Below are 25,973 nucleotides of genomic sequence, written 5' to 3'. Positions count from 1 at the left end.
GAGTCAAAGAAACTAGGGATTTCTTTACTGCCTTTAAATGTAACCTCACTGTTCCTTAAGGATCACAAGATGTTGTTTCAGAGCAAAGAAACATCTCAAGTATTCACCGATAGTGAGAACAGAGTCATGCTCAGACTACTGGAACACTTATTCAGCACACAGGAAAAAAAAGCAGTTACACAGCTGCTGGAGCTCCAGAGCACAGACAAATGTGGAAAAACAGAGAAAGTGTCCTCACCGATGCAATTTCCCACCGTAGAAGGGTTTGGTGTGGAAGTTAATACTTGCAGAATATCCTGTCTTCGCACAGTTTATGTTGACTTTTCCTCCCAGTTCTACCCAGGGAACAGTCAAAATTGATCGAGCATACGCACAGGGCAGAGAGAACGTGTATTCTTCCTCGTGTTCCAAGAGGCTTAGGAGACCTGGGAAAAGAAACATCCTTAAGTGAGCACTGTTTTAGAAATGACCAAACAAGTTATTGAAACCACAGACAGTACTACATCTGACTACCTTTCCTCATCATTCCTTCAGATGAAAGAAAAACAAAAGTGACATTTATTACAGATTCCAGACACTCAAGGTTAAGGCTCTCAGTATGAAGAAACTTATGTTTCTTTCTTGAAATGAGATTATTCTAATAATATCTATCCACAAAATACAATACTGAGCAGTGCAATATACTTCTCAGCCAAATGTAAAAAGGCTGTCACTGTCTTATGGAGAGCTCTGGAGCATGACAACATTTATGCAGCCAAAAGGAAAAAATGAGTGAATACCCTGAACTGCAGTTCTTGAGGAATGACACTACTCCTGTTCATTTCCTCTCCCTTTACTACACCCTACTCTACCTGAATGCAGGTTGCAGAGACTCATTGCTACTACACTTCTTTGTCAAGATAGACTTTACTCTTTCCTGACAACAGTTTTTGTTAAGAAACTCATGAAAACCAGATATTTTCTCTGGGTTTTAAGATGTGGTTGGGGTTTTTTTGTTTGTTTTTTTTGTTTGTTTGTTTTTTAAAATAGGAATCAAAGACCCACATAACAGAAAGTCTACCTGTCAGCATTACAAGAGCGCAGTATGGCACTTGACTGCTGTCTGCATCAAGCCCTGCCTCTGCAGCATGCCAACGCTGTGCTTCTGACATTCATTTTCAGAGTTCCTCCTGGTTTCAGATTCATGATATGAGGAAATCCCAAGAGGAGACATTCACAACTGAAATTACCTGGTACAGACGAAGCACTGAGATATGCATTCCATCCCCCTGCCATGCTCACTACTTCTCAGCTGACACTCAAATGTCTGAACCTACATGCCATCAGTTGCTGAGCAATACACACAAGAAACATAATGGGCAACGCTGTCTCAGCTCTCACAGTAAAATTACTGCTAAAGAGGAACTACCCACTTTGCCCCTAAAGGATCTAATTTACATAGCTGAAGAGAATTAAAACAATATATTTGCAACATATGCAAATAGTGTTTATTTTTAACAAATATCTGGTACAAGTTATTTTGTGCAATGCTTTGGAAACATTCACAAAGACCAGTTTGCACTTACTGCTCTTTGGTTCAGAAGTCAAAAACTGAATGCCAAAATATTCCTGATCTTTGGCAAAGTGTAAATTTATCTATTTTTTCCCCCCAAGCCTGCTGTTTATAATGAGGACTTACAGTTATCGCCTGTGCTTTGTAAAGCATAAAAAAAAAAAAAATCACCAGATGACTGTACATAAAGGTTCTCCAGATTTGAGATTAAAGGAAAACCAGAAGAAAAAAAAAAAAAAAAAAGCCTGAAAACCCATGGTGGCAAGTGTAGTATTGGCAAAAAGCTTTTTCTGAAGCACCTCTGAAACAAAATCACCAAGTGGTATTCACCTGTATTTCTGACAGAGACACACAACATTGAATTTTCTCTCAAATTGTTGTGTTCAGCAACTTCATAACACAAATAAAGGAAAAATATCACACTTACCTTCACCAACCATTGTCACCCCTATTGACATTCCCAAAAATTTACTCTTTGTCCAGACATGAGCATTGACACACATCTTTCTCTCCACACATTCAGCATAAAATCCTGACACAGGAGGGTGGTGGGACACTTGCTCGGCTACAAACTTTACTGTGTAGTAGTCCAACTCTGCTTGGCCTTCCAGATCTTTAGACAAAGTTATTTGCTCAGAGGTGGAGTGAGCAGAGGTGTTACTGCCACCGTCAGTGGCTACTTCACTCTTGGGCATCCTCCAGGAGCAGTGAAACGTTTCCCCAATGATGGGATTGTATGGTTTCTTTGCAATAGCTCCTTTGCGACCTTCGTGAAAGGAAGTGAGATAATACTCCACAAAGCGGATCATCCTCTCCTCAGGGCTGCTGCCATTCGTGATCGCAATGAAGAGATCAGGATGGGACATGAAGTCCGCATACATCTCCAACAGCGATCGCTTCTCTAAAATAAAAGTGGGAAGAACCACCTGAAATAAAGCAAAAGGCTGTAGTAAGTGAAATGAAAAGGCAGGCAATTTCATAAGGGAAGTTCTCAGGTAGAGGATTCTGTCTTGCTTTGGACACTGCGCTTCCGGATTGAACCTCACTACCCCTCTTTGAAGATATGAGCAAAGTGGAGTGATCATGGATCCTAGAAAAGGTCTTCAAAGAGAAAAGAATACAGTAGGTAAGGGACTGAGTACCCCCCAAGTAACAATAAATAAATCAGCTCTGAAGAAAGGGATGCGTTCCACATACCTGTAGAGTAGAAAACGGGCAGGACAGAACTCAAACTATAGCAAGGAAGGTTCACAGCAGAGGTTAGAAAAGGTTTTGTCTAATAGAGTGAAAAAGCACACGAGCTGTGCCAACGTGCTTGAAAGCCTGCTGTCTCTCACATCACAAAAATAGGACAAGCATTTATCAGAAATAATAAATTAAGCTAAGCCTCTACCTTTGAGCAGAAGATTTAACACCTCCCCATCTATATCCACTACTGTAATAAAGAAGTAGAAGGGATATCTTTTGCTGGGCCAAGAAAAAAATATTTTAGTATAAGAAGGATGTATTATCAGTCTTTTCCTTCCCTGCAGTGAGAATTAACCTCACATAACTAGCTTTGTTGTAATAAGCAAGACAAGAGTGTCTCAAGCAGGAGATCAAATGGATCATTTAAGTCTGTTGCATTCAAAGAGGTGTCTTCACACTTCAGTTACTTACTCTTGTTAAGTCCATGCCAAGTTTCAGCTGAGACAAGAGATGCAAGATAACACTGCGCTGCTCTTCCACTCCTCCTAGATCATCTTCTTTATCATCACAGAGGTCCTCCAGCTCCTCATCTGGATTTATTTCTTCAGGTTCCTGGAATAAGAGCCATAAATATCAGGTCAAAGATGCATTTGATCCATACAGTATCCAAAAAGGACTTCCTCTTGTACTGTAAGTCTCCATGTATGATACAAGAGATTATACAAATCCAGATACCTGCGGAACATCCTGGGACAAACAGCTGAGCAGAGGGGTGATGCCCTGAGTGCCAGGAGATAGCAGTAATATGTAACTGCCCTAAGGTCTTCCCCCTAGATCAGCAGCCATCAGCTCAAGGCAAATTCCTCATCACCCAACCACCACAGAAAGCACAAGGCTCCACATCCTCATGCAGAGCCCATAGCCTGACGAACAGTGCAGTATCACACAGAACCATGCAATCATATGATGGCTTGGGTTGGAAGAATCCTCAAGGACCATCAAGCTCCAACCCCCCCCATTGTATGAGCGAGTCCATTCCAAGGGCGCTGTGTTGTTCTACTGCCAAAAAATAAGGTAGCTGAAAACATCCATGGAAAGTGATAATACTGGTCATACCACAACTACAGACAGTGACGTACATTAATAATTAAGGGAGTTGGAGCTTAAGTGCTTTGTAGGAGGAAGGAACCAAAGGGATACATTTGAAAACTCCTGTTTACTTGCTGCTCAGTTTTGCTTGTCATTTCTTCTTCCCCTGTTTTAACTTAATGACAATTAGACCTATTTAAAAACTAACAAAATATAAAAACCTAAAGATGTTTCAGTTGCCATTTTGCTGTAAGACAGCAAAGTGAAACAGATGCTGCTGTAGAGAAATACAGCCACACATGACCGTTTCACAATAGCAGCCTCACATACAGAACTGTGTGAAATCAAGTGGTATAGACAGAATGTAATTACAGTTTTCTACCTTAGCTAGAAAAACATCTTTTTAAATAATCCTGTTCCTTTACTTGAATATTTTGCACTTCATATTCTTTTTGACAGTTATAATGACACAGACTGTGGTTGTATTTCAGAAACATAAGCCATCTGAAGCCAAGTGATGAGAGTTGCTCACATTAAGAAAAACACATGCAGCAAAAGCTGGAAAAGAAAGATGGGAAGATTTAATAGCTGAAGATTGGCATTTTTTTCCTCTCATTTACATAAGCAGCTCTTCTTGGGCCTATTTTGTGAGTGTCATGAATTCCAATTAGGTCTTCTACACTTAGACTCCAGTTGTTTTAGATCAACATGCAAAGGAACAGTGCCTCTTTCATCACCTGGCATAACTGTCCAACAGGCTCCCTGCGACAGCTATTTAGAGAAAGCTGCAAAACTCATTGAAAAAGCATGCCATGAAACTTTAATTTACTGCAATTGCACTTGCTCCTCCTCCAACGCAGCTAATTGAAAAGTCTGAGAAGAACTGTATTTAAATCACTTTCTATAATATGATCAGGTATTCCTCAGAAACTCCCCACAGAAAGAGGATTTTCACATTACCTTACCCTTGTTAGCTGGCAGGGCTCCGCAATGGACTGCTCCTCTCTGACAGATGCTGGCTTGTTTATCTCTGCTGGGAAATTCTGAGCTGCCCCATTTTTGAAGTGGTTTGACAGGGATATCTTTGGTTCCAACCAACTGATCGTCGTTCCTGAAGCAAAAGAGAGTTTGCGCTGAAACTTGCTCATCCTCCACGAGGGCAGCAGATAGCAGTTGTCCCCAGAACAGCTTTCTGAAGGAGAAGCTGAAAGCAGCAAGATCCTCCTGCAGCCAATCCCTTCAGCAGCCACCGAACAAAGGTGGTGCAATGAGACACCACCTTCGGCGATCATTAGCACAAACCCTGCGATTGGCGAGCTGTAATGCGTGCAACTTGCACTGGAGCAACCCGCCGGTGTCAGGCAAGGTGTAATCAGACACTCCAGGAAGAACCCAATCGACAGGAACGTAACCCTTGCAGGTTTCTTTAACTCACACAAAAAAAGCACACTGCTTATCACCTTCTCAAGCCCAGCTCCGTTCTAGACTGAAAAAAAGCCAAAGAAGAAAAAGTTTTGCTGCCAACGTTTTCCTCTGGAGAGGGTGCTCATCTTTTCTTGGCTGCAAAGGAGGCAGGCACATGCTGCTGAATAAATAATAGTTGCTCAAAAAAGCTGCAGGGCTTGGAAAGCTGTTTACCCACTCAATGACTTCGATATCTCCAGTTACTCCCAGCTAATTTATCAGGACAGTTCAAGTTCCTCATTAATAATGCAAATGTTCCATTCTTTTTCAAAGGCTAATAAACGAACAGGTGACTCCTGAAGTTTTTTACTGAATCAAAACACAAACTGTGACAAGGCTGCTAGCACAGAAATGATGTGCAAGTCCCAGTTTGTAGAACTGATAAAGCATCCTACTGCACTTCAGAACCCACATCAGAAAGGATGTGATCTTTCTATGCCACCCAAAATACTCTCCTTGCAGAGCTCTGTTACCTGCAACTAGGTCACAGCCTCAGCCACAACAGAGGAAATTTAAATAAGAACATTTCCACCAGGAAAAGTACTGGGGCAGGAAAAAAAAAATGTACAGCTTTTAAGAATGCAAGAATCTCTAAGCGTGCATTCTAGACTGCATGCAATGCACACTCACTGCCTATGCATGGCTTGGATTTAACAGCTATCCCCCATTTTATGCTATCAGTTACTAAAAGAATCTTAAAAGTTCAATTTCATTTCACTGCTAAATTCTAGGAGGTTTTTAAAAGTGATTTGAGATACCAGGTATGCTATAATGATAGAGGGAACAGGCTATCACACCAACACTTCTCTCCCATTGGAATACCACACTCAAATCTGTTCTCAGCTACTTCAGGTAACACAACCTATTCTCCTTACCTGTGATCTCCTCATCCCCTAAGAGAGCCTTTTTTTTTTTTTTTTTTTTTTTAAAATCCAGTACATGATTTCATCACTTAACATTTCTGACACTCAAGCCAGTAGTTGAAACTTCCCTATTCATCTCCAAGTCTGATTTTTGGGACACCTCAATGCAGCTGGGGCACTATTTTCACTCCTCTGGGGTTTCTTGTTTGTATTTTAGTTTGTTCCTCCCTCCCTGACCCCCTTCTACAAATATAGCAAACTGACATTCTTTCCCACAAAATTGAACTTCTAAAGTCAAAGTGGGGATACACAATCACCCCCACAAATCATAGTGATTCAAAGGCAAAACAAACACAAAACCACCTTTGTAATACACACACACACACAAAAAAAAAAAACATCAGAAAGCAAGTGATCTCCCATCTTTACACACTGATTATTACAAATTGGCTGGGAGCAGGGAAAGTTCTTTCAGCGTGAGTAACTTTGGAGTCAGACTAAGATTTGGAGAGATGACATCCAGTTCGTTGTTTCTATAGAGTCCTTTTTGAACTGAAATACAGCAAGAGTTAACCTGTCCTATTCACACTTTCCCTTCTAAAACCTGTCATCATTTAAAATAAACTACATCAATACAACAAACTTTCTTTGCATGGAAAGCTAAACTAATTATAGCTTTGGAATAATATGCATTGCCAAAGCAAATACCAGAAAAATGATATGCAAATGCAAACACCAGAAAAAAGGGATATGAGAAAGATAAAGAAAGTGACAACTTACAAGTGTAGTTTATTGCATACTTAGTATAACACACCTGTTGCATAATAGAAGCATTTGAGTAAAGTTTGTTGCTTACATAGTCACTAAGCAAATTCAGAGCTTCGTTATTTTAATGCTTAGCTAGAAATTAAAGCTTTGCATACGTAAATGCTTACAGTAGGCATTAAGTGTGTAAATAAGTCAGAGAAGCGCGACATCTGGCAGAGTTCCAGCAGATAGCACATATCCTTTGTGCCTGCGACCCCACAGAAATCCCCCTCCATCATTACTGTTCCTGCATCCCAAAGGAGCCTTTCTACTGCAGAGCCTTATGGACTTTTTTCTGTCATGAGATCATCTGCATTAATCAGTTGTTTCATTCATGCAGCTATTACAGATTTCCTTAATAGAGAAATCTATAGACAAGAGGGAAAATATGCGCAGGAGTTGTACTTAACATCAACAAATCTAGACAAGCTCACCAGTAACAAGGCAGACAGCAGTTGTCTCTGCCCACAGGCAACTAGATTTAGTGGGACAAGCATTTTCAGAAGCGAAGAGAGAAAGGCTTCATACTTGTTATACGGTTCAGCTCTTTGTAAACATCTACACTCACCTGCTGGTAAGGATCCCTTTTGTTGTGAAGCGTGTTGTAACTGGAGAATATGGAAACAGTCATTTAAGCAGTTCATGGTTGCCATGGAAGTTGCTTTGAGCATTAATAAGTCTTGATCCAAGGACGTAAGGTGACCGGAGGCAGGAAGGCATTCTATGCTCCTGATCAAGTCTCTCTGCTGGCCCTCAGCCTGCGACATCATCTACCAAACAAAGCAGGTGTGCATCAGAAGGTGACGGAAGCTGCTGCGTGATGTGCCAGACATGCATACACAGAGTCCCACATGACTTAATGATAATAAAACTAAGATGTCATAGGTATGTGTACATTTAACCATACTTCTTTCCTTCATGCAGCCACTACACATCATTAAATTCTCACTGAAATACATAGCAACTTATTAACATCCATACCACTGCTATGCACACATTTGCTATCACACTGCTTACTCAGCAAAGGGAATAAGAAGAGCAGCAGGATTTTCACCCTCACTGTCCGTTCAAATTATAGCTTTCCTTGTTATTTTTTTTCCTTTGCTCTCCCCTGGTCTCCTTTCCTGCTGCTTCTGGAACAGGGCTGTACACCCCTACATTACAGAACCTGCAACAGCACATCTCATTTGCCTGCCAGAGGTAGAGCATGAACACACACCAGCCAAACAGCATCAACAAAACAATACAAATTCCTCCTCGAGCTCACAGAAGTGTAACTCGAATCACGGGAATGCAAGGAGATTCATATATATTAGTCACTTTTCTGGGAAGACACAACAGACAGTATTAATGCAACTGGGTGCTGCTATTCTGCCATCATTACGCATTCAGGCAGTAAATTAAATATAAAAATAGACTGATTAAGCAGAGTAGAAAAAGGATTTATTAAAAGAATCCAGGATGCATTGTGCTTAACTGCTGCGGTACTACTGAGGCTTTTAATTTAGCAATTCTGGCAATTATCCTAGTATTTTTTTCCTATATCCTTGCCTCAAGTTTCTTCCAGGAACTGCTGTTAAGGTTTTACCCAGTACTCGAGCAATAGGTATTCACCTGACTTCATGATATGTGGTAATTGGAACATTTTAGGGCTAGGCCACAACGTACATTGTGGTGTGAACATACAGAGGCCTGGGCTCTTCAGAGGTGCAGTTACCCACACACAGGCACCTGTCCCAGGTGTGGCAGTGCAGGAAGCCAGCAAACACTCGGTGAATGCAGTGTCAGCACCGGCAGGGCTACGTAACCAGCAGAACAGTGTCTGCTTCCTGTCAAGAATATGATTTGAGTCTTCTTTACCCCCGCTCCCTCAATGCTTCATAAGGTTCTGCTGAGTTAAGAAAAAGATGGGAATTGGCTGGCAAACCACTGCAGCCCTACCGGTGACCTTTCCTCAGCACTTCATTCCAGGGCCAGGTCAGACAACAAGACAAGCCACACCGTACTCAGCACTGGCATTTAAACAGCCACATCTGCCCTTTCTACAAGCGCACTTTGAACAGGCTTAAGTTCTTCTTGTTTGGATATTCAGATTTGTAAAACAAAGAAACAGCGCTCGTAAGGGAGAGAAGCACTGTTACAGAAGACAAGAGGTCAGAAGTATGCAAGGTATAGCTCTCATTTTGCAACTGCATGCACCTACATTTACAGTAAGTCAGCACAAATATCCTCTCAGATCTCCTGTTTTGCAAGGCACCCTAGTCAGCAGCATTTGGTGAAGAACAAGGAGAAGGGAAAGGGACCAACAGAATAGCTGCACTGCAAGCCATTGTGAAGTTCACAGAAAGAATCACCACGCAGCAGATAACTTGAAAGAAATGGGCTCTTCCCATAGCTTCTCAAATGGATTCAAAGCATTGGAAGTATATTCACCCCAAATGTAGCAAGAATGCTCAAACGTAACTTGCCTTTTTTTATTTCAAGCATTTTAACTGTATCGAAAAAACCCCAGGCATGTATCCAACAAGCATTTTGACTTCAAAAAGATAAGCAAACTGACATCCAGAGCATTCTTCATTTATACAGATCAAAAAACCAACTAAGTAACAATCAAAAGAAAAAACAAATCATTTCCTGCTCTCCTGGCATCGCTAAGAGAAGTCATTCAACTTGGAGAAAACACTCCGATTTGAACAGAAGCTCACATATTCTGAGGTTTGAACACAGCCCCACTGTGCAGCCTGGTGAACAATTATGCCTCAGGATTTGATATAATCAAGAACACTAATGATGGAAGCATACCTACCAGGGCAAAGCATTTTGCACCCCACATTACAAACTCCCACTGATGAATTTACCAGTGTCCAGACAGACATTTTGGGGTTAATGACACAATACTCTCTTGTCCCAGTTTCTCTAAGTGCAATTTTTAACAATTCATGCTTGCTAGACCCTTATTCATTAAATTAAAAAGCCCTCCATTAGAAACCTTTTCCCAGTAAGTGCTATCCCAATTAGTGCTATGCTAATTACGCTGCTAATGCTAAAATACTAATACCAGAAGTGCTACGAAATAACAAAGGTCATACAAGGTAAAAGAACAACTCAGTGGATTGGTCTACAACTTGACACTGGAAAAAGCATGATGTACAACACGTCAGTAACATATCACATGATGGCAAACCTTTAGCACCAGATTTGCAAAGATCATAGTCACAGAATACATGTCATATGATTCTACAACAAGTCAGGTTAAATTACTTAATCTAACATAGCTAAGCAGTAATAGTTTAAGAGATGTGACTGACAACACATGCATTTAATTAAAAACAGATTTCTCCACAGTGCTAAATATAAGACAATGGTTCTTTCAAGAGGTTGTTAGGTAATTCAAGGTTTACAGACCTCTCGGACATCTACAAGGTGATCTGGCTGCAGACTAGGACCTCTTTTTCCAGCAGGCAATCTGTGATGCCCAACGTTGAAAAAGGAAACTGCATTTTGGCTGGGTCTTCTTTGCAGCCCTGGAGAGTTGATGCTTCCTTGGGATGCGAGAGAGAAGCTGCGAGACTTCAGAGGAGGGTTGTTCTGGTGAATAAATAAGAAGATTGAGAAATATTTACAATTAATTACAATAATTAACCAGCAAGCGTTCTAATTTAAACCATGTAGAAGAACATTTAATCCCGGATTCTTAGTGGAGCAGTAACAGATGACAAAGCCATAAACATATTGGCAGCAACTGCTAAAAGGAATATTTTGTACTGCTGACAACTGCCCTGCTTTACAGTCTAATTATAAGGAATCAGTGCAATGAGATGGATCAATATCTATCACTTCTGACTTGAAAATTAGTCCTTGATCTGCAACAGTTCTAGAAACTGACTGCCCGTGGATCCTGCATGGGTAGAACTCACATTTGAGAGAAAGGAATTTCAGTCTGAACTATTCATTGAAGTAAACATTAGCTCAGGATCAACCCGCTGCAGATGATTCAATTTTAAAAGCAAGGTTTCATTCAGATAACATATAGCTTTTATAGTAATCAGGAGTTTCTACAAATTGTATTACATTCACAACCACCCCACAAAGAACAAAGGTAAGCAAAACTTGAAGAATTAAGGGCTTATTTCTCAAACATAGAAAAAAGTAAAATAAAAGTAAAGCTTACAAATGAAAGACCTTCCATAAAAATTAAATAAAGTTCAAAAACCATTCGAAAAGCTGAGTTTTTACTCTCATCATTAAGTTCTGCTTCCTGACCAAATACCAGCTCACCAGCACCTGGTCAGGGAGGACCACTCAAATATCCCAAGGCAAAGCCACTTCATTTCATTCCTAAAGCATGCTTCCAGTACAAGTTAGCCATTGCTCAAAGGAATATTCCTTGTCAAGAGTCCCAAGCCCAACCACATGCTCTTTTGCTAGTATTTGTTTTAGATAACAGGATAGTTGCATTTCCACCTACTTCTCCCACCACCCTACATTATTTTTGCCCAGGAAAACATGAATCATACAGTACCTTCCCAATAGCTTCTGTGTGATGCTGTGTGCATATCTGCAGCCTGCTAACCCAGTGCTGTCGTTCTTTAGCATCAGTAGCTAACAAAAGCAAAGCAAAAGGATCATGTACATGAAAATATTTAAGTACAGGCAAAAAAAAAAAAAAAACACCCACGCAATTCTATAAAACAGGCAGAGGACTTTCCAGGTCAGCTAAGCAAGTTTTAGATCCAAAAAACCTGTTGATTAGACATAACACTGTGTGCTTCACACAAAACACTCAAAACACTCATTGCAACAGCTTGCTGCACAAGCTCTTTTGCTTTTAGACATGCTGCCAAGCCCAGAATAGCAGCCACAGGTGTGGAAGTTGGAAGTGCCTCTAGTGGAAAAGTCCCCTGCCCAAGAGCAGTAGTCCTACCTCTTAGCTTATACTGCTCCCCGCTGGCAGCATTGACTGTAAAGGTGTGTGAGTCTTCATCACTGGGTGAAATTACAGCTCCTGCTAGCTGCAACGTGCCCCTGGGCTTCAGGTATCTAGACTGCTCATTCACAAAGTACTCCAGCAGGCCAGCATCATTGTTTAGAACAAAAAACCTGCAACGGTGACAAAGTAAGCACAGAAAATAAGCCTGGGCTGGTATTTTTAAGAAGGATGGGCAAAGGGGAAAGAAGCTAAGTAGTCAAAACTTTCATTACAAGTCAGTAGAGATGGGACTGGGATTTAAAGATCTGTGTCAATTCAGCCTCAGCCATGTGAAATATATTCCCAACAAGGCTGGCCACAAATTCTTAGCAATTTTTTTTCCTCAAAGATCAGGAATGTTATAGAGTAAGAGAATAAGAATGCTATTACAAGATTTTAAGTTTTGGGAACTCTGAGGCCTAGCTCACCCTTAAACTATGTAAATTAAGGATAGAACAGTCACAGAACAGAGAAGTAACAATAGGCATATTGACACAAATCACTGCAAGGCAGAGGGAACAAGAATCTGGCTAAGGAGATACACAAAGGACTTATTTCTGATATTTATGTGGTTGAGCTGTGCTGCTCTAGGAAACAGGGTATAACAGGGTTCACCTGTTATAGAAGACCAAGTTAATCCATGGGAAACAAACAGCCCAGGGAACTAAAGGGAAAAGCTTGCTTAAGTTTGGATTTTCAGCCTTCTTATTTATCTAATGTGGTATTATCTTGCAGCAGGGCTGAATCCTCAAAAGAAAAAACAAAGGAAATAGCACAAGTTTTCAGAAAGGGGCAAGGAGAATAGTATCAATGCTGTGCATCTTTTTTATGCTGTGCGTAAGACAGGTCTGCCACGTTTGCCAAATAGAAAATGGGCAATTCCAGTGTTATTCAAGAAGATTGGAACATGCTCATTTGGATGTTGCCAGAAATGACCATGACTGAAAAACATCAGAAAAAAAGCTTACCGATATTGCCAACCAGTGACGAGATTGGTGTACTTCATTAAGTAGCCAAAAATATTTTCCATGTGATCACTACCACAGAAAGAAAAATAAAAGCAATCAAATAACAGTAGCATCAAATAAAGACCAGATCTTCACAACTTTGGATCATTATCTGTTCTTCGAAAACGAATTCTTAATTTTAAAACAGCACCATCATTCTTAATAAAAATATCAATAGTTTGCAAATTCTTCAGATTAATTTTCTGACATTGTTTTATAAGACAGTTTAATTGGACTCAACGAATTCTAAATAATCTCAAGGCATAATTAGTTTCACCAACACCTGAGATTCATCCAGCAGCCACTCTGGATTAGTTGCAGGTAACAGAGACTTAGCACACATATCTCTTCTGTTTCACACTCATGTAAGAAAGCTTTGTAAACAAAACTAACTTTCAGTAAGTTCAGAGAAACTCAAGCACAGCCATCTACCAGAACTGGTTCCTAGGCACTCCTATACCACCAAAACCACTGTACTTACCCTTAATTTCCAGAATCCTTCCTGACTACACTAACAAATACAGATGCTGTACGGAAGACAACATGCAGGTTCTTGTCACATCAAGCTATTCCAAAGCATAAAAAAAGTTTGAAACATTTGAAACATCTCCTCTGCCCTGGCAAGAAAGTCCAGTAGTTTCTCCTTCAATCTGAACTTGTGACATCCACCAAAACCAAGAACCGATGGAGGCACTCAGCGTGGAGGCTTAACATCACTACAGACACAACACATCCTCACTTCTGAACACTTACAGACCCAAGTAAGGCTTACAGGTGTTATGGCTACATACTTATCTCCTTAAAGCCACAATTTGAAAACTGATATAATACTGCACATCCCCCCAATGCCACTGCAATACCCTCAGCTCTTGCCAGAGCACAGCCCTGTAACTGAAGGAAGCGCACACTTAGAGACAATTCAGCTCCTGTTCTCCCAATGAAGAACTGAAACAACAAGCCAAATATCAGACCCTAACCATTTGCTTTTTAAAAGAATCTCCTATTTAAGCCACTGGATTAGATTTTAAATTAAAATACCTGAAGATCACAGCACATTGGAGATTAAGTGATACTTATTCTGAAAATTATCCATCGGAGCAGCAGCTTGTTTCACTCATTAAGAGCTCCAAGTACTTCCTACAAGCAGGAACAGAAGCTGGGGACAGAGCTAAAGGATCTCCCTTCAAACACAGTGGGTCTAAATATTGGTGTAAATCTCAAAGAACAGCTGACGCAGCTGCCCACACTTCTTTACCAAGTGGTGTCGATGGCATCATGCTAGATGAGTGAACTGTGATAAGCTATTCAACAGCTGAGCAAGTATAACATATTGCACCAAGCTTCACCTTAAATGAAGCTGTTTAGGACACCACCAACAAAGATAACCTCACAGTAAATCACTGCCATATGAGGCCCTACCTTCAGTAGCAGAGTCCAAAGAAAAGATGGAAGAATGCACATTCTTGAAGAAAAAACAAAGATGTAATGCTGCAAATTGATATTTAGAAGCACACGGTTATTAGTGCTGCCATCGCTATTACAGCTACATACTACAATGGAGAGCACCCAGTGGGACCGTCTAAGAACCTAATTGGTAGCAGCTCATTAAGTGGTACTGCACAGGTAAAAGTAATAGCCTGAATCCTCCCTGTCCTCCCAGCTATGGTGTATCTCAACTACATCAAAACACTACGGAGACATGACCAAGCACATCCTCTGCAGACACCTCATTTGTTGTTATGACATCCAAGTGCTGTGCAGTTTAGACATGCTCGCTGTCATCATCTGGCAGAAAATTGTGAGACAGCAGTCATAAACTTGCGTTTAATGGTCTGAAAATTGCCCCTCATCATGGCTAATTGGTTTCCATTTTGTGTTGTGAATCCAAACCTCACTCTTGCTTTGCAGCCACCCAGCAGCCTGCAGGCTCAGCACGCAGCTGCTGCCTTCCTCCATTCACTGCCTGCCTGGAACACAGGTATGTTTAGCAGCTAGGAGAGTCACAAAAGCAACCGCAGGCTGAAATTAATTGAACAGGACCGTATGTAAGGCCGCAGAAGTCCATCCACCTGATAGCAATGGTAAATTAAAAGTCTGATTGAAATTGTTAAACAGCATTGAGTGGGAATGATGAGACAACTGATCTGATCTGTCCAGAGAAAAAATAACCTGCTGCAGAATTGACAGTTGCACTTCCACAGCAAAGCAGCACTTGACTACTTTGTCCAGAAAGACAGAGCACGAACTCATGCAAAATGAGCCTTTTCTTGTCTTTTGACTTTCTGCCAGTCCAAGCAGAATATTGATTAAATTATTTTCTACCTTAGTTGTGTCTGCACAGCTATACTGGAACTGCAAGCCAAAGAGCCTATATTTAGGTTTCACCCTGCCAGAGGCTGGACAAGCCCTCAACACCTATGCACAGCACAGATTAGCCTACCCAGAGCTATGAGAAACTCCGCTGGTATTTAGAACACTTGCTTGACAGCATGAGACCCTGGGAGCAAACAAACAAGCAAACATCTGAGCAGAAACACAGCCCTGAGAGGCATTAATCCCCAAATACACTGTGCAGATCAGGGAATTGCCAGCATTTGAACTAAGGCTTACTTTTAAATAAGAAACAATTTTTTAAACCTTACAAAAAAAAAAAAAAAAAAAAAAAAAAAAAAAAAGCTTAAATCCAGTCTGTAAAATGCAATTCACAGAAGGCAGACCTTGTAACTGTACAAACCCACTGTAGAAACACTTAATCTCCTGATCTTTTTCCTATGTATACAGCAAAACATTCTCAGGATTATTAGCAAACAATGTCGTGAGGCAGAAAAAAAGCACTGTTTTTTAAAAAGAAATAATAATTCATTAAGATGGAATTAACATCAAGGCCCTTCAGAGAGCCACAGGGGGCACTTAGAAGGGCAAATTTCAAAAGCCAGTGGCCTGGGCTCACAGATAACCACAGCAGCAGAAGACAGTAAAACATGACTCAGAGCTTCCTTCGAGCCCTTACCAGCACTGCACCCAGAGGAACAACAGCAAGACTTGCTTCACGTCAACCCCTACCATGGTATTTCTGATTTTAGAGAAATGGGTTTCAGAAGTGAATTTGACCACAAATACTGAGAAGCGATCACAAGGCAGGGCTGCACTGGGATCCTTTCCCTCTGTAGGAAAGCCTTGGCGTTCCAGCTGCAGCTCCATGCATGTGCATGTACCTGTGCCCTCTAACAACCCACATGCTGGGGCTGCTTTCCAAATGCTCACAGCAGTTCAGCCATAATGAGTCAACAGCCCTGAGGCCCACGTTCATATAGAACTTCAGTCTCCTCCCATCACCTCATGACACTTGCACTCATCTTCTGTCACAACAGACCCATCACAGCTTGGAACACCTAATGAAAAATTCTGCTTTAACTTTTGCTGAACTACTTCAAACAGCAATACCCAGCAAATCACAGCCAGTCCACACCACATCCTCCCCACCAATAAAGCATTTTTCAAAGGCCAAACATCACCCTGCTGCCCACCATCACATTTTCACTTATAAACAGTGAGGCAGATTAAACCGCCCCTGTAAGCAAGTGGTTAAAGTCAGCAAGGAGCTACAGAACAGTTCATTCTGCTTTCAGGGGACAGCCCTATACCATCTGCAGTCACATCTTCCACAAGCGGTGTTTTCAGACCGCCAAGCACCACTCCAAAGACAGACGACAGGATAAGCAAACTGGCAACAATTCTCTGTGAATGCTTTATTTCCTTGCTCATTTGTCCTTTTCTGAAGCCGCAGCAGCTGTCAGTGCCTCGTGGGCTGGTTTCCTCCTGGGGGAGGAAAGAGAGCGGGTGATGGCTGGGCCTGGTTCCTCCTGCTTCCTGTTTACAGGCAGCACCCAAGTCTTTCACATGGATGCTGAGGAGCAGCAGTCCCTGAATGACATGTTCCATGATGAACGTAGGGCCAGCACCTCAGAGAAGGCTCCACACTGGTGGCCTCCCCTTCTCCTCTCACATCACCCTCGAGCCTCACACACAAACCCACCCTGTCCAGCATCAGCACAGAACTTCACCTAGCTGGAAGGTGCACACAGTGCTCCCAATGCAGCCCCTCTGATGAGCCTGGACAACTTCACACGTGACACTCGGAGCAGCCAGGCATCTCTGAGCCAGCAGCTGCTCAAAGGAGCAGCCAACAGCTTCCCCACGAGGCCAGGCTTCGTGCAGCTGCTGAATGCACGTGGATTTGAGGAAATGAGCATCGTGCAGGGCAAACCTATCGTATAACCATCACGGCTGGAAAAGAACTATGAGATCATCTAGTTCAACCACCAACCCATCCTCGCCACACCCGCTAACCACGTCCCTCAATGCATGGCTCTGACCACACAGTCTGAAGAAATAAAGCAGCAGCTGTTTCTACTGAACTTCATCTGTGATAGCTTGTTTACTTCTCATACATCAGTGCAGAGCGCTCATCTACAAAGTATTAATTCCTCTTTTTGTTAAGAAGGAAACAGAGAAAGGAAAGAATAGATCTGCCAGCAGAAACTTTGGGCATGTCAGACAGCAGAGACCACATGGTCCCAGGAAAACACCAGCATTCTCCAAAACTGCAGCTCCATGCTGCTGAGGATGGGTTTCCTAGCACCTGAAGGAGGAAGGGCAGAAGCCTTCATTCTGCCTACAGGGTAGCCGCATCAACAAACTAGCTCTGCTTTTACAAATGCCTTCTGGAAGAAATTAAAAGGCAACCTCACCATGCTATTTACTAACAGTGCCATGCAGCTGACTGTGAAATGGCTGCAGGAGCTCCTGCTCTTCAGTTCTCATTGATGCTGCATTCCATTACAAGCTTAAAATACAACAGACAAGTGGGAAAAAAAAGAAAATGTCCAAGTCCACAACACTGACAGTAAATCTTGTGAACAGAACACTTGGCTGCGAGCATGCAAATACACCAGCAACACAAAGCCTTGACATATGATGAACTTCTCCACATACCCCTGTGGGCAAGGAGCTCTTCTACCACTCAGCTTCCCCAGCCACCAATAGCACAGATGTGCTTGCACTTAAAATTTCTGCCAAGTCCTCAAGGGGAATGTAACAAATCAAGCTTACAAGGTTTTTTTGTTGTTCTTCTGTTTTAGAACTATCCTAATTCAACCTGCAATTTCATGCATTCAAGGCCACAGATGAATTAGAAAGATGAAACTTCTGTAGGGTAGCAACAGGAACAAAAGAGAGACAGCGTTTAATCACTGAGAAGCAAAACAGTGTTGTCACTGGACTGCTGCAAAGCTGGTAATATTTAACAGCTTTATTGTTTATGGAGCTCTTTAGCTCTCAAAAGATGTTTTTGAAGCACCTGTTAAAAAAAAAAAAAAATGCAATCGGTTTCAACTTAGCAATTTCTTTCACACACATGTAATCAGCTCAAGTCAGCATGAACTCTGCCCACATACAAGTTATTTGTGGGGTTTGCATCAGCAAAACACAACTGGAGCTGGACCTGGGAGTCAGCTGCCAGTGCTGCGGACTATTCCACAAGGATCACTACTCACTACTGCTGGAAAAGTAACTCTAGATTCAGCTGACAACAACGTTTTAGAGGTAGAACACATGCCAACAAACAGCTTAAGGAGGTATGAACTCTCCACTTTACACCCCTGGAATACAACTACTGCTTCCTGCAGCTCTGCTGCCATTCATGTTATCATTTCGTGACTGTGCACCATAACACCATTTCACATATTATTGTTACCAGGAAACAAAACTCTCCCTTGAAGTCTATCAAGTAGGTTAAAGCTGCTCTGTTCAGTAACTAGTAATAATATAACATAAGCTATGCAAACATACTGATGAATGAGCATCTCTGATATTCAGGAGTATCAGCTGCCTACAGCACTTCAGAAAGTAATGGTTATATTCCCCAGGCATTTTGGTCTGCTTCTAATCAAGGTGTAGAAAGATACACCTTTCCAGTCTTAATACTTATTTTTGCCATTATGATTTTTAAGTTGTATTGCAATTGGACACTGCCATCCTGAACTTTGTAGCAATGCATCAATGACTATTAAGTGTAGGTTCATTCACTGATCAGCTATCCAGGCAAAAATAGAAGTTGAACTGTTTATTATTTTTGAGATATTTCAGGTTCAAACATGGGGGAAAAAAAAACATTACTACCTAAGAAAGCACAAGGACTATCTAAATATTCAGAAAGACCATAAGCCTGGAATACTATAACATGGACAAAAAAACAACTGTGTGAGCCACCAAACCAAAGCAGCAACAGCAGGCAGCTGGTTACAAGTGATCTGCTGCAGGGGACCATTAACTGCCTCCAGTAAGTTGCCAAGTACACACTCTGCAACCCCTGGGATGACCCCAAAGCAAGGGGAGCAGACACAATGTGAGAATGCGAGCTCCCATTCAGGGGCTCCAAATCATCCAGAAGAATGGGTTGAGCGAGACCTCCTGAGCTTAATAAACCAATGCTTATGCCTGGGATGGACTAACCTGTCAGTGAAAGCTGAGTACATCATGCCAGGCAAGGAAAGGACAAGAACTGGTGCTGTTCAGCCTCCCTGAGAGGAGAGGAAGGCTCGAGAGAAGCTCACCACTGCCTCCCACCACCCAGCAGGTGTCCATAAATAAGATGGAGTCAGACTCTTTCAGAGATACCCTGCAGAAGAGCAAACAGAATGGCATCAAGTTGCCACAAGAGAAATTCCTTGTTGGACAGGAGAAAAATTCTTCCCAAAGAGAGATGAAAAGCTCCCAGACAGGAGCCCAGAGAGGCTGTGGGACCTCCATCCTTGGAAGCACCCAAAATAAAACCAGAGAAGGCCCTGGATGTTCCATTCCAGCTTTGGAACTGACACTGCTTGGAGCAGGAAACAGGACTAGAGATTTCCCAACCCAATTACATAGAAATTAATCAAAAACATTCCTATATTAAGCTCAGCAGGTAGATGAGTAGCTACTCCTCAGGTCTAAGCACTAATTAACAAAGCACCTGTGTTCATTTAAGCACTTATAGTTATGATAAACAAAAACAGCAGGGCTGCTTTCTTGTTCACAGCTTTAAGTGGACAGTGATCCTCAGACAAGGAATTATCCAAAACTGCTCACTATACAATGAAAAGGAACTTCAGGCATTATTCACTTGGTACAAATGTTCCAATTAGAAGTTTCCATGTGGTTTTCTTCTCTTACGTTTGTCACTGATGTTTATGAAGGAGTCATGAGCAAGCAACAGAGAAAGAGGACATTGCTATTCCCACTACACAGGTTGGAAACTGATGTACAGTGAGCTTTCAGCCTCACAAACTTTGAGAAGCTGTGGCCTGATTTATTTATTTAATTTTAACTTCCTACCCTAACTTAGCAGCTGATACATTCAAACCACAGCTCCCGTGGATTTCAGCTGCAGCTGTAACCCTGCAACAGTTTCTGCAGAATCACAGACAACTGTTCCAAACTAGGCCTCAGAGAAAGATGAACACACAATTAGTCATTATAGAGACAAAACAGTTTAAGCAACCTGTTAGCACATGGGAAAACAGAGCTAGGGCGAGAAACCAGCTCCTCAACACAGCATCCTGCAGCCCTAGCTCCTCAACACAGCATCCTGCAGCCCTATCGACCTTGGGCTTCCTGCTGCAGACCACTCACCTACTGCTCCTCCACTGCAAACGCAGCCAAGTTCTGAGCTCTGTAGGAAATCAATACACCACCAGTTCCTAAACACTCATGCTTTTTTTTTTTTTTTTTTTTTTTTTTTTTTTTAAGGTTTTCAGCCTCATCAAGAACTTAGGATATTTCACCTGAAGGGTAAAAATGCACATCCAAGGCAAAAGGTCCTTTCCAAGACACTGATGTTCCTGCTTCTAAGCCCAGTGGCATTACAGGCTGTCAAACACAGGACTGTCACACAAAAAACAGCAGTACTTCCATCCATTTCAGCCTGCTGCAGTCCATCAGTAGATGCACAGTACAGAAAGCCTGAAACCATACAAGCTTTGCAAGCACCCCAAAATGAAAGCTGTCAGACTGTCACCAGCAGGCAGTTATTTGCTGCAATACAAATGCATTAGCACTGGCTGACAACAGACCTTCAGTAAACAGAGGTCTCTGCACACATGCCATAATTATTGCGGTATTGCAAGTGAAGCACAAGAACCTGCCTAAGATGGCACTTTCTGCCTGTGCACTAAGCAATGTGATTAGGTCAGCCGTATGCAGTTTGGTTTTCATCTTCTCCCAAGGGAGAAAGCATGCATGGCAGAGGAGGATGTTAATATTATAGGCAATTTTAATTAACATGCTGCCACAAGATTACATTAAAAAAAGGCAAAGCTGATAAAATACTCTTTGCAGTTAGAGGAGAGGCATTTCTAATGGCCGTTAGTTCCTGCAGAGATCTGTTCCAGAGAAAGCACGAATCATTTGGTATTTAAAAGCTATTTTAATCTTCTGCCTGTTCAGCTTAATTTTAAACACTAAATGAATATCCCAATATTAAGGAAAACATCCTGTGCATCAGAACCAACTCCCACCTTTATCTCCCCTGCCCCAGCAACTTCCACATCTCCACTCCCACACCACAGCTGTGCCCTGGGACGCAGGCAGGGCTCCTGACAACTGCTCATGAAGCCACAGGGCTGGGGAAGGGAACCAGACCTCATTGACCCAGCTCAGGTCATTGCATCAGGCACTATGGAGGTATACTTCAGTCACCCAAACCTGTTTCCCCAATTCCATTACCCCTCACACACATGCAGTTCTAATTTACAGTGCATATAAATTTTCATCTGCTGCAACTCCACTCTTCCAGCCTGTAAGCATGTGTGAACATGAACCTGCTCTTAAGAACCACTTGGGGCTTCAACAAGCATTGAAGTACACACACAACAATCTTGATATTTTAATAACAAAGCATGGATCACCAGGCTGAGAGTCAACAGAGCCTTTTAAAAATGGATTTCTTGTCTATTCTAATGAGAAAATTACTTGGAACATGGCATTTCTCAAGTACCATTATAGATACAGTGTATTCTCCAAGCAAACACTCAATGAGGATAAACAAATTCAGGTCCCAGGGCTTTGAGCTATTTCTCTCCAATGCATCAAATGAATGTGACAGTCACTCTGATCTGATTTCTAGCAACAAAAGGGAGTACAACACACACAACAGCAAAACTAAATTCTGGATTTCATAGCAACTATTTGAGAAGCTCCTCCTTCTAGCAGCAAACACCACAACTCAGTAGCCCAGTACCAGTCCAGAACACAAGTCACCACAGACACCATAAACAGAACCAGCACCAAGTGAGGCTTGACGTCACAGTGCCAGAGTCAGCAGGACACCAAGGGAATACAGGCTCTCAAGGGACAGACACGGAGGCAGGCATCACCTCACACCAGACCCAGGTAACACCACAAAGCCTCCCACTGCTGTAGGCAAAGAGGAGGGCACAAAAAATTCAGGTGCGATCCCAGATAATTTGTTTTAAATAGCACTGAGGAAACACCAGGAGGGCAAGACCAAGAGGGAAATACCAGAGGGAACTGCTCCAGGGTGACATTTACAGTATGTTTGTGAGGGTTCTGTTTTATACTTTTCAAATGAAAAGGACTTGTATGTATGCTGGCCTGCTCTCTGGAGCACTAAGCTAATTAGGTCAGCCAACACATCGCGTGGCAGCCTAAGTGAGAATTACTTGTATTACTATTAATTTACATTAATGCTATGATAACAAGTGCCAGTTCTGAGACAGGAGGGCTGGGTCAGCCACAGAGAAGTCCGCAGCAGAAAGAGCTGATAAACATGCTGCCATTGCCCTGTGTTTACCCTCCAATATCAAACAAATATTCTTGGAACATGAAGAGAAAAGGACAGAAACTAGAGAAATTCCATATCTTTTCTCACAGCTAAGGCTGGCATCAATTCCATCCTCAACAAAAAGGGCTCCCATCAACATCCGCTCAAGAAGATGGTATCAGTTTCAAGACACTTCCCTTTATTAGAACTAATTAGGCTCCTTTCACAAGGCAGAATGAATAAGAAAAAAAATAATTATGCACTTTCACAGCCAAGCTCAGTCTCGCACACTTGGCAGCCACATCAGATGGAAATGCAAAAGGTTAAGCCACCCCCTCCACTGGGGACTGCAACAACCACCTGTTATGAAACACATTGCCCACGGTGGTTCACGACCACCTCAAAATACAGAATTAAAATATATCCGTGTGCTTTAGCTACCAGGTCTTCTGTTGCACTACTGCATACTGACATACAGAAACAGAAGACTGCTATAAAGCCAGTAGCAACTTGGGGGTGCTTGTTTGATGGGGGTGCTGTTATTGGTTTGTTCGTAAGTTTACGAAGGGCAGTCAGTGTCAACTGTTGGCAACTTCTGAAAGAGTTACAACGCTGTAATGCTGCTCTTTTTGCCAAAACCCTCTCTCAGCTGTTTGCCTGCACTTCTGTTTGCAGACTCTCAGTCTCTCTTACTCCAGCCCAGAGGCCCATGGAGTAATATTGCAACAGCAACTCCTCTATGCTGAGGACAGCAAACAGAATCTATCATGAGAAACCCTCTTACCTGTCATTGCCACCCCTAGCAAAAAGAGATACTTGCCTAGGAAACTGACTCCCTGCCATAGAAATTACTTCCATTCTATACTATTTCACAACCCTACCACACCTGCAAACTTTCAAGACCTGAAGTTAACTTGTTTCCTTGAAAAGGTGCAAGAGACATCTATTCAGTACCATTTTACAAATATTTGTACGGCAACATTCAAGCATATAGGTTTTTAAATGCAACCTGATTTTAAAAATCAGTTATACATGTTCATTAATTTCCTAGAGATATGTATCTCTACCAGCAAGAGAATAAATGCTGGAAGATCTTTTAATAGCAGCTGAATTGATTTACACATTTGAAGAAAAGTGTGTGAGGACAACATGTTAGCACACAGCCAGCTAAGGATGACAACCTTGTTTCACTAGTCAGTTGCAGGGCTTTTAGCTTTCAGCTTTGTAGATAAATGAGAACCAGTTATTGCAAGCCATTTCTCTCAGAATTATCTGAAAGCCCCTCAAGGGGCTGAGAAGATTTGTTACATATCTTTGGTACATCTTCTGCCCAGCTCTCTGTTAGCTCACAGACACAGGATTCTGCTTTCTGGTTGCAATATTTTTATGTTATTTGAATAACAATGATTCATGTATCACACAAGCACTACCAAGGCCCACTCCCGCTACTTTGGAATTACTTTAGTCATTCCATCCTGAGCAAGGCAGAAATGAATGAAAATGGTCAAGATTAAAACTAGCATTGCTGAATGCAAATAATTCCTCGTGGCAATGCCACACTGATTTCCTACCTTAACAACTGCTGAAAACAGAGTAGCAATTTGAATGTTCTAGTTTTAAATCAACCCAGGCCACTCTGTGAAATCACTTCACCAAGTAGCCTTTCAATAATTTGAAACCATTTGAAGTGCTGTCTCCTAATAACTGCTTTCTAAATGGAAATAGGAAACAAGAGTTGAGCAGGAAGCACAGCCTCTTGGGCTCTCCTTTCTAATCTACTTCACTGCAGCTTAGCGGTCACACTATTACAGACACCAGTGGGGAAAAGGCAGCTCAGCTTCAGCTGCTCTCAGACACTCTGATGCTGATCACACGATCCTAAGTAAGCAAGATAATTTCCTGTCGGATGTCTGGAAGAGCAGTTTCTCAAGCACTCTCTAATTCTGTTAGTGCAGAAACAAAGCATCTTCCACCACTCCAAAGAAATGGAGCCCTTACAAGCGTAGAAGGAGGCACTGCTATGAGCAGAGGCTGCCTATACTTCATCCAACGCTGAATTACACTCCTGCACAGACTCCGTGCTTACACAGGACCGCACTTCTCCATGCTGCGTGACCACACGCCACCCACGCCCTGTGCGAGGAAAGCCAAATACAGAACTTCCAGCAGAAACCGGTTTCTAAACCCGCTGTTTTAGGCACTAACCCACCGTGTGGGTGCACCAAGCACCTACGGTTCTGCTGGTACAAACAGGCCGAGCTCAAAGCCGGCACAAAGTTTGGCTTTCTGGAAATGCTGGAAAAAAGAAAAAAAAAAATGCACACTGCCAACAAGTTTGAACAGCTCCCCGCATTCTGCTAGGAAATTAGAAGCCACCAAAGATAACGCTGGGGCGCTTTCCCGCAGCCTGACCACGTGGCCGGGCACTAACGCAAAAGCACACCGACGGCCTCAAAGCTGCCGCCTGTTCCACCGCCACAGCCGAGAGGCAACGCAGAGAACAGCGAGAGCGGCAGCCCACAGCCCGCCCCGCTCGGGCAGCCCCCGCGGAGGACACCGGCCCGGCCCCGCCCCGAGTTCCGCAGGCAGCGGCGGCCCCGCACCCCCGGCCCGGCGCGCCCACCTGTACTGCCAGCCCTTGGCGCCGCGCCCGCCGCTCTTCCCTGCCGCCGCCGGCTCCGCCCTGCCTTCGCCCTCCGGCCCCTTCGCGGCCGCCGCGGGGTCCGCGCACTGCATGGCGCCCCCGGCCCAGGGCGCGCCGCCGCCGGGCGGGCAGCCCCCCCCCGCAGGGCCCGCCGAGCCCGCTCAGGCAGCGCCGGGACCCGGCCGCGCTCGCCCCATGCGGGCTGCGATGGCGGCGGCTCCCCGCACCCCCGCGCCGCCTCGGTCGGCCCGGCTCCCCGCACGGCCGCCGCGGGCTGTGGGAAGCCCGCCCTCCCTCTCCCTCGCCCGGCCGCCTCTTCCGGGGCAGCGCCGCCGCCATCTTTAGTGCGGGCAGCGGCCGGCGGAGGCGGGGCGCCGCCATCTCCGCGCCGGGCGGGCGGCTGCGCCCGGTCCGCCGTGCTCTGGGATGCGCTTCGCCTGCGAGCGGGATGGCAAAACTTGCTGCCTGGTTGGTTCTGCTGTTAGGAGAAACGTAGGGAGGCAATCACCAGTTATCCTGCTCAGAGGGTGTAAAGTCAAGCCGTCCAAACGGAGATTGTTACAAGCACCA

General features: G+C 43.1%; 1 protein-coding gene across 1 annotated transcript in view; it reads right to left on the bottom strand.

Annotated features, from left to right (window-relative positions):
- The window catches only part of OSBPL11 (oxysterol binding protein like 11), a 31,760-nt gene extending 6,236 nt beyond the window's left edge, over window positions 1–25,524 (bottom strand). The window contains exons 1-10 of the mRNA XM_052675411.1: window positions 25,383–25,524; window positions 12,901–12,969; window positions 11,888–12,063; window positions 11,486–11,565; window positions 10,369–10,551; window positions 7,532–7,733; window positions 4,795–4,940; window positions 3,212–3,352; window positions 1,980–2,478; window positions 239–425 (exon numbers count right to left, since the gene is read on the bottom strand). Coding sequence (XP_052531371.1) covers window positions 239–425; window positions 1,980–2,478; window positions 3,212–3,352; window positions 4,795–4,940; window positions 7,532–7,733; window positions 10,369–10,551; window positions 11,486–11,565; window positions 11,888–12,063; window positions 12,901–12,969; window positions 25,383–25,495 — 1,796 coding nt within the window. The 5' untranslated portion in view covers window positions 25,496–25,524. The remainder of the gene's footprint in view (window positions 1–238; window positions 426–1,979; window positions 2,479–3,211; window positions 3,353–4,794; window positions 4,941–7,531; window positions 7,734–10,368; window positions 10,552–11,485; window positions 11,566–11,887; window positions 12,064–12,900; window positions 12,970–25,382) is intronic.
- Window positions 25,525–25,973: the final 449 nt, after the last annotated feature.

Source organism: Tympanuchus pallidicinctus, unplaced genomic scaffold (assembly GCF_026119805.1).
Source record: "Tympanuchus pallidicinctus isolate F22 unplaced genomic scaffold, pur_lepc_1.0 scaffold15, whole genome shotgun sequence".
NCBI lineage: Eukaryota > Metazoa > Chordata > Aves > Galliformes > Phasianidae > Tympanuchus > Tympanuchus pallidicinctus.
This window is presented reverse-complemented; position numbering and strand designations above follow the sequence as displayed.